General features: G+C 31.8%; 2 protein-coding genes across 2 annotated transcripts in view; both read right to left on the bottom strand.

The window, feature by feature from the left end:
- Nucleotides 1–10,000, bottom strand: part of HOXC4 (homeobox C4) — a 132,916-nt gene that overhangs the window by 105,054 nt on the left and 17,862 nt on the right. The gene's annotated exons all lie outside the window — the stretch shown is intronic.
- Nucleotides 4,909–9,031, bottom strand: HOXC8 (homeobox C8). The gene is made up of 2 exons (XM_053708283.1): nucleotides 7,701–9,031; nucleotides 4,909–6,552 (listed from the first exon to the last, which is right to left on the bottom strand). The coding sequence occupies exons 1-2, from the start codon at nucleotides 8,134–8,136 to the stop codon at nucleotides 6,260–6,262; spliced, it is 729 nt and encodes a 242-aa protein (XP_053564258.1). The 5' UTR covers nucleotides 8,137–9,031; the 3' UTR covers nucleotides 4,909–6,259.

The raw sequence follows: 10,000 nt of genomic DNA on the forward strand, positions 1-10,000 counted from the left end.
GCACATGCCAATAAAATTCGTAACATTTTTTTTTCTTCATTCTTTTTAAGCATTTTTCTACTACATTACTTTAATTCAGTTGCAAGTAATATATTATATTCTTAAAATGTATGTAAATGTTATTGGCTTCATCTTCATTTCTCCCCACGTTTGACACTCATTTTTTTATTTTTTATTTAGTACAATTTCATTATTCATTTTCTTTTTTACTATTTCGTTTCTCTGTAAACTTTGTACCACCCTTTTCTTGGTTCTATTGCTTAGAATTGCACAAGATATAGCTTTTTAAACCCTTACTGTCTGTGATTACCCTCTTAAATGGAAGATGGTGTTGTTTCAACTCACCCTGTACAATGGAAACTTTGTATAACAACCGGATGGAAGAGAATTACTTTTATGATACTTTACAAACCACCAATAAATTTTATAACAGGTAGTTAAAGTTACGACCAGTAGAGTGCTGCAAATAACAGCTTTTAACTTTTTACAGCTTTTTTTTAACTTATTTTAGGGCGATCGTTAAAAAGGACAAATTCTAAGTTTTGCTTTATTCCAAGGTACCGTAACTTACATTTTTTGGTTCTTTGTTATTGCATTTTTTTAGTTGTTTTACTGATATATTTAAATGAATGCGCCTAGTAAGACATAAGGTTAAAATATAAACATACTTTTATTTAATATTAAATGTAGAAAATGTGTTTCTTTAAAAACGAAAAAAAAAATTCTGGGTAAAGTCTTCTAAAATTGCTAATTGTAAACTTTTTTTTTTTCTTAAGAGAATATAGAAGATTTTTTTTATTTTTTTTTAAATTATGTGTGTGTGTTTATTATATATATATATTAGAAAGAACACGTTTATTTCCCTATATTAAATTGTGTTTATGTGCAAACGGAAACTAATGTTATTCATTATCATGTTCTTTATGCATTGATTGGAATAGTACACCCAATTAAAATGAGCAATGTGTACTTGCTCAGCTTTTTTATATAATTTATTGTATTTTTTAATATTATTATTGAGAAATATTTTGATTGCCTAATAAAAGAAAAAGTGGATACAAAATAATTTAGTTTTCTTCAGGCGTGGCTGTCCCCACGTACATCCGAACCCTATAGCCAGCGCTGATCATTTACAAGGGCCCTATGTGCATTTACATCAGTCCCAAATTACTTTTTTATTCTCTAACAGCAATTCCTCCACCATCTTGCATTTGAGATGATATAATGATTTAATCACATAAAAATAATCTTGTATCCATCTAAAGGAGAACGTTTTGGACTGTTGACTTCAGCATAAACATCAAGTAGAATCAGCAAGAAAGTTATCTCCTAGTTATTAAACAAAATGTTCTGGCAACTTGCCATAATATTATGTGTAGGATATTCCCTTGTCTATCTATCTATCTATCTATCTATCTATCTATCTATCTATCCATCTATCTATTTATCTATCTCTCTACCTAACATCTATCTATCTATAATCTATCTATGTATCTAATCTATCTATCTATCTATCTATCTATCTATCTATCTATCTATCATCTCTCCATCTATCTATCTATCTATCTATCTATCTATCTATCTATCTATTTATCTATCTATCTACCTAACATCTATCAATCTATAATCTATCTATGCATCTAATCTATCTATCTATCTATCTATCTATCTATCTATCTATCATTGCTCTCTCTTTATATATATATATATATATATATATATATATATATATATATATATATATATATATATTTATCTATCTATTTCTCCACATATCTAACATCAATCTATCTATCTATCTATCTATCTATCTATCTATCTATCTATCTATCTATCTATCTATCTATCTATCATCTCTCTCTCTCTCTCTCTCTCTCTCTCTCTCTCTCTCTCTCTCTCTCTCTCTCTCTCTCTCTCTCTCTATATATATATATATATATATATATATATATATATATATATATATATATATATCCCTCTATCTATCTATTTATTTATCTATCTATCTCTCTACCTATCTAACATCTATCTATCTATCTATCTATCTATCTATCTATCTATCTATCTATCTATAATCTGTCTATGTATCTAATCTGTCTATGTATCTAATCTATCTATAATCTATCTATCTAGCTTTCTTTCTATCTATTTATCTATCAACCTATTTATCTAACATCTATCTATAATCTATCTGCGTATATAATATACCTATCTATAATTTATCTACCTACCTATCTATCTACCTACCTACCTATCTAACATCTATCTATCTATCTAATCTATTTATCTATCCATCTATCTATCTATCTATCTATCTATCGACATACCTATCTAACATCTATCTATAATCTATCTGTATATCTAATCTACCTATCTATAATCTATCTATGTATCTATGTATCTATGTATCTATGTATCTATGTATCTATCTATCTATCTATCTATCTATCTATCTATCTATCTATATATCTATCTATCTATCTATCTATCTATCTATCTATCTATCATCTATCTAATTTTCTATCTATAATCTATCTATGTTTACATCTATCAATCTATCTATATATCTATCTACCTATCGTCTATCTATATATCTAATCTATCTATCATTCATTCATTCATCTATCTATCTATCTATCATCTATCTATCTATCTATCTATCTATCTATCTATCTATCTATCATCTATCTATCTATCTATCTATATGTCTGTCTATCTATCTATCTATCTATCTATCTATCTATCTATCTATCTATCTACCTATCTATTTATCTAGCATCTATATATATATCTATCTCACATCTATCTTTATATAGGTATATATCTACCAACAGCATGGCAAACTGCCAGATTATATTGTATACTATCAGGAGATAAGTTTCTTCTGATTCATGCTTATGCTCAAATCATACTCTTTTTTGTGGATGGATGGATACTAGAACATTGATATTGTTCTTATGTAAACATATGCAAATGTATATGTAAATATAAGTGTGTATTAACAGTATGAAGGCAAGCTAGACACGCACAAACACACACAAACAGGCATATATAACGTAAGTGTTAGTGTAGTATGTATTTAAAATATGTTTTATACACCAACAGTGTGTCTTTTGTGTTATCGTTTGCAGTTGGTTTAATAAACACACACACACACACATATATATATATATATATATATATATATATATATATATATATATATATATATATATATATATATATATATATATATATATATATATATATATATATTAATATAGTAATAAAATAAGTGTGTGTGTCAGTTACATTTCAAAATATAATGAGTTAGTAAAGGTTTAGTCAATGTGTTTAATAGCTAGAATATTACCCTTATATCCTTATGTTTTTGAGGTGTAAAGAGTGTGTCACTTTAAGGAAACAAGTGTTGTAAAAATGTCCCCAGAAACGCGAAGTTCAGAGACTTTAATGCCCATATGCCAAACCTGATTCAGGAAATGACTCCCGCTTAAGTGTACATTTGCTGCAACTTTTGAAGCTATTTTATGGTTTTATTTTCTGCTAGTCATTGCTTTACCACATGCCAGACTGTTTTGTGTAAATGGGTCTCCAGGATGCTATCACAACTTCTTTCTTCTCCAGCTTTTCAAGTTGCCCAAAGTATTCAGGCATTCCAATATTTTCATGTTTAACAAAGTGTATAAATAAGACACTATGTGCAGTGTTTACCAATGTATGTGACTTATAGTACAATATAATTTAGAAAAGCAAAAAGAAAAATCTGCTTGAGCAGACTTGTACATTTTATTTAATTTTAATTTATATGTAATCTTTTTAAATGTAGCCACACAAGTTAAAAACAAAATAGGTATACAAAAGGAACTGGCAAGCACTAGTATTTAGAGACAACATATAAGATAATATTGGTTCCCAAGCTTTTGTCTTATAATTTTTCAAGACACTTGGGTTCAGGATTTATAATTTTATTACAGAATTTAATAATTTATAAAGCCATAACAGTATATATTGATACATCAATTCAAGTTACGGTGTTCTACACTTTGTAATTTTATGGGGGAAAAAATAAATATAGTGGTGATCTATAGAATTTTCAACAGGTGTGAAGACAACATAGACTCATTTTAATAAATGTTAACTGATAGAAAGTTTTTTTTGTAAAAACAAGCCAGCCTTTCCTAGATTAAATAGCACTTACTTTGTTTTTACAAATAAATAACCTTACCTATAACACTATTGCATTTCAGATTGCAATTTTCTCATGTGTGTGTCTAATATACATACATATACATATTTATAGAAACACATTTATTTGCATTTACAATAAAACAGCTCCCCATATAGTTAGGCTAGAAGTGTGATACAGTAATATAATTACTTAGAATTTGTATCTGTAATTCAGTTAATCTATGTGACCATAAATATATCATATAAGCAAATGTAGTACTAAATACTATAATACTATGGTATTCGTGACTAAGTGCTGGTCTTGTAACGTATGCATACATTATACTATATATATATATATATATATATATATATATATATATATATATATATATATATATATATATATATATGTGTGTGTGTGTGTGTGTATGTAAACATACACTAAACATAAAAGAGATTCCCTCTTTTATGTTTAGTGTATGTGTGTATATATATATATATATATATATATATATATATATTTATATATATATATTTAGATTTATTTATTTATTTATTTACATATAATGTTCGCGTGTGTTAGTGTGCATATACAAGCATACACAGAAACACACTGAGGCTTGTTTGTATTTAGGACAAGGTCTATATCGCTAATCTTTACAATAACAAGTACACTGGTTTGCACAATCTACAAAAACATGTAGTGACAAGACAACACAGCTTTCACAATAAAAAAGGTTCATTTTAAAACCATTTTTATTAATATCATAATTATCATCATTTAATGTTTCACTTATACAATACAAATTTATTGAGTCCAGAAACATGTTCTTGCAAACTTGCTACATTCATAATGTGAACACGCTTAACTAGGTAGTTACAGAAAAAAACAAGAAAAAACAGAGACAGTTTTGTTTGTTTTAATATCTCGAGCTCTTGCATTAACAGATAAGGTCAAGACAAATAGATAACTTTACATTCAGTGCAATTTAGTCCTAAGCTACTTTAAAAGCACAATTAAAGAAACACAAAATGTGCGTCCAACTAGGCAGTTTCAGTTGTTGGGAAATTAAGCAGCAACATACAACATAAACGCGTTACAAATACTTCCATAAGCATATTTCCTTCTATAGGTAGTCGTTATCAGAGACACTGTACAAGATTCATCTGGCTACTCAGTAGCTTGCATCTGGGCAACACTGCTAGTCATTAGTAAGTCTGTCTGACCAAGTGCTGTTTAACATATATATATACATAAACCCCTAAGTTGTAAAGGATATTGCCGGCTCCCTTTAGGTAGTACATGGATGATTTAAGTGCTCAAACTCCAATGATAAACTCATAAGAGACAGAGACTTGAACATAAAATGGAGAATTACAACTTAAGTCCCTCGGCCTGTCATATCATCTGTAAATTTGTGTGGGTTAGTAGAAATCATCAGATATGTGCACCCACTATCCGGCTATCAGGGATAAAGAGCCTATGTTGTGTCACAATTCAGCTTCAGATGAGTACTGAGCTTTAAGTACAATATTACATGGAACGTGGACAAATACAAAAATAGAAATAAAAAAAAATTAAAATACTAAGGTAAATACTGGCCCCTCCCCCATATATGAATACACAAATCTAAATAAAACACAGATTACACTATGAGGCCATATAACAATATGCCTCTAAAGGGAAATAGGGAAATAGGTAGTTTTATTTCACATAAAAAAGGAAGTAATACTATTCTGGCTGTATAGAAATGTCAGTTTAATAGGAGTCATACTCGTAACCTTGTATGATCTCTTCACTCATACATAAGTTATTAACCTCTTTCTCAGGACCTGAAGGACATAAATAAGAACATAATGCAAATGCCCCTTTCCCACACAAACCACAACAAATGCAAAAGGGGGGTCCTCCGACCATGGAGAAAGGCTGAACTTTCTGACAGGTAGTTTCTGTTGTGAATTTCTCCATTCTACACTCTATAAAAGCAAATGGGCATCACAGGCATCTCAGTTTTACATTTAGCATAAAATGAGACTTCCATGAGCAAACACTCACTCACACAAGCACTCCCACTAGCATTCTCACACATCATTCCTTGCTCTCCTCCTTCTCCTCTTCCTCTTTTTCCTCTTCTTCATTAGCTTCTTCTTCTGTTTTTTCTTCATCTCTTGCCCCGGGTAGTTTATCCTTATTATTTTCCTTTTTCCATTTCATTCTCCTATTTTGAAACCAGATTTTAACCTGCCTCTCAGTCAGTCCCAGGGCGTGGGAGACCTCAATTCTGCGCTTCCGTGTCAAGTAAGGGTTGAACAGGAATTCTTTCTCCAACTCGAGGGTTTGGTACCGGCTGTACGTCTGCCTTCCACTGCGCCTTCCGGGAGCTGCAGGGAGGGGGGGGAAGCAAAACAAAACACAGGGTTACTTTGTTGCACCTCAGCGACCACTTGCAGGCACCTTTATTTCATATAAATGTATATGATCACTTCAGTGCTCTTATTAATCAGATGAAAAAAGAATAAATACAAAATCACATAGCTAAACAATAAAATCTGTGTTGTGTACAGCATCTGAGCTTTATTACCACACTTCTGTATATTTTACTTTATATAGTTTCTTACTACAGATTAAAATTACATTTTAAATTTAAATAACTATAATTACAAAAAAGTATATATTTTAATTGTGCTTTGAGAATTATATAATGTGCACAAGCAGCTAGGGAATATTAAATAAAATTAATCAATAGGTTGTCTATGCTTTCCAAGTATTAGTTTATGGAGATTGAACTATAAATCAAGTCTTTAAGGGCGGTAACTTTAAAACAGTTTTACAATTCTTTTAAATGACAGTGAAAGGAAAAACAGTTTTTTTCCCCATTAATTTAATTTTACCACAAAGTATAATCACAACAAAGAGCTCTATATAAAGCTACTTTAAAGTATTTTTTTAATGTTGGCCTTGACATTAGGATGAGCTCTATCAAAGTGTGGTAAGTAATGTAACAACGCTGTTTTTCTTTCTTTTTCTTTTCTTTTTTTTTAACCAAACTTCAACACATTTAAACAAGCAGGAAGTTTGATGGTTTTGTCAGCATTGCTGGTAAATATTTTTTTTTTGTATCTGTAGACTTTGTAAAGTACAGTAGTGCTGCATGTTTTACCTTTAAACAGCTAAGCCATTAAGATAAACTATATGGCTCTTTAAAACAAGAGCTGTATACTAAGAGCAAGCAAATAACCTCGTGTGGCTGAATACTGATCTGCTCAAGGCAAAGCCATAAAAATAACTTAGTTCAGAGGGAGTTCAAAAGATCTGCACTTTAAACACCTTGATCATCTCTTGCATTTATTGCACTAACTGCAGACTTGTGGAATTACAAGAAAATCTGTATCCTCCTATACAAAGGTGTTATTCAGCTCTCCCCAGGCTAAAATATACTAAGCAAAGCCTAGGCTATTGTTTTATTGGGAAAACAACACAGAATAGCACACAGGACAAAAGACAGAGAATAAGAAGGAAATATCCTAACCGTGTGGTCTCATCCATGGGAACATGAGACTGGTAGACGAATTTTGATTTAAATGGCCTTGTCCTTCGCTAGTGCTAGAGTTGGAGGACGATTTACAGTCAGGATACTGCACCACGCTCGCCTCTTGCTGGGCACCATAAAGGGACTGCCTGGGTAGAGCTTCGTATCCATAGAATTTAGAGGCGTCCCCGTGGCAGGTCAAGGTACATGGGTTCTGCTGGTATCCAGAGCTGGGGATGCTGGAGGTCCCGTGGTGGAAGAAGTCCTGGACGTGGTGGCTGGGGTGCTGAAAGCCTGGGGCTGTGGTGCTGGGACCATAGACCAACGCGTGGCTCCTGCTCACACTTTGTGGGAATCGACAGTCGTAGTAAGTTGGCTCCAAGGATTCGCCTCCTTTGTACTTGGAGAAAAGGGGGTTTACAAAATAGGAACTCATGGTTCTTGCATGAAAGACAGACAGCTACACCCCCTCCTTGCTAATAAAAAAAAGATTAAAAATAGGGATAGGATAACAATAAAAAAGCTCACTCTTTATTTCTAGGAGAGATCAATGAAAGACTGTCCCTTGGGTTTGCATTAAAGTCCTGGTTTTGTTTGTACGGTTTTTTTTATAACAGAGGGGGGGGTATTAGGTGGCTCAGAGACGTTTCATGGTGCCTGAGTGTGTAGCTGGTAAAGTCTCTGGGCTGCCTGGATTCTCTTGTATCTGTCGGTAGGTAGAGCTCTATCTCAATTTTCTTCTTACAGTTCCTTCCCTTTACACCACAGGCAAATTCCTTAAAATCCCGCTGGTGAAGCTTTCACACGCGATTTGTATCCATCAATCCTCTACTGCAAGACAGGCTAGAGAGATATGACAAGGATTTGGGGGTATTGGATGAAGGGGACGTGGAAAACCAGCCTTCAGAAAAAAATATCAATTGAATGAGGGAGGGTTATGAAAGGTGCGCATTAATATCTTTAGGTGCTCTTTTTTTCAAGCCAGCCTCTTCACTGATGTGGGAAAATACATGCGCCGTGAGGTCAACCTAGGTAACCCTCAACAGGTAAAATATTTAGGGTGCAAGAGTCGTGGATGTCAGGAATATGGTTACTTAGCAAAAATGGTGTTTTTTCCCCTTTATGGAATTTGTATATTTTGCTGTATTAGGAATGATACAGCCAACTAGCCCTGCGTGACGTCACGGGCACCTAAGCTCCCCCTATTACGTGTATCGTGCGTTCTTATAGCCAGTTTGCGACCTATAGGAACTGAGAAAACAATTTAATATCCTCATAAAGCATGTAAAGTTAAAATAAACACGTTTAAATGGCAATAAGAGTGCATTATACAAGGTAATGTGATACTGCAGTATTTGCTTTAAATTTCATCTTATGCTTGCTAAATATAAATAAATATATATATATATATATATATATATATATATATACACACACACACACACACACACACACACATATATATATATATATATATATATATATATATATATATATATATATATATATATATATATATATATATATATATATATATATGTGTGTGTGTGTGTGTATATTTTTAAAGCTTGGGGTAATTTTGGTTAATAAAATAACATAAATAAGCAAGTGACATTATTTTGAGAACGTTTTAATGCGAAATAAATAAAAGAATGTGGCTTTTCTATTCATTAGGGAAGGTATTTTTCTAAAGCTGTTTGTGCAGAATGGTTAGCCAGACAAAGGGAAATACACAATTATATGGTTTTATTTGTGCTCTTATAGCATTTGGGGGGGAAATAAAGCACAAATATAAGCAATGCTATATCCAAAATTCTCCTCTTCCCATCTGCTAGTGTTGGTACATTCTTAGAAATCCTAGTTCAAAAGAAAGATTTTATAGTTTAGACGTTAAATGTTACAATTCATTTACAACCTTCTATTGAAACCCTGGCTTTTATGGCGGCACTAGAACAAAACTCAGATATTACACACAGGCATGCACAGACATTTAAAGCCTGTGAAGGAAAACGTATATATCACTGCACTAAAAAAATAAATAAATCATTTTACATGCAAATTTCACTTCAAAATATAGTCACATATAATTTTGCCTATATATATATTTTTTGTATTTATTTTGTAGTCGCAACAAATAAAGCTGCATATCGTTTAGTTTTTGTATATATATATTTATATAGGCTCATCAGACTGTTTTGTGGTACACTTACAAACACACACAATAAAACGTCTACAAGCATATATACAAATAATCCTCACTCAATGAAACTGTCTCAATAAATATTGAAATGTGCATGTGT

Source organism: Bombina bombina, chromosome 3 (genome assembly GCF_027579735.1).
Source record: "Bombina bombina isolate aBomBom1 chromosome 3, aBomBom1.pri, whole genome shotgun sequence".
Taxonomy (NCBI): domain Eukaryota; kingdom Metazoa; phylum Chordata; class Amphibia; order Anura; family Bombinatoridae; genus Bombina; species Bombina bombina.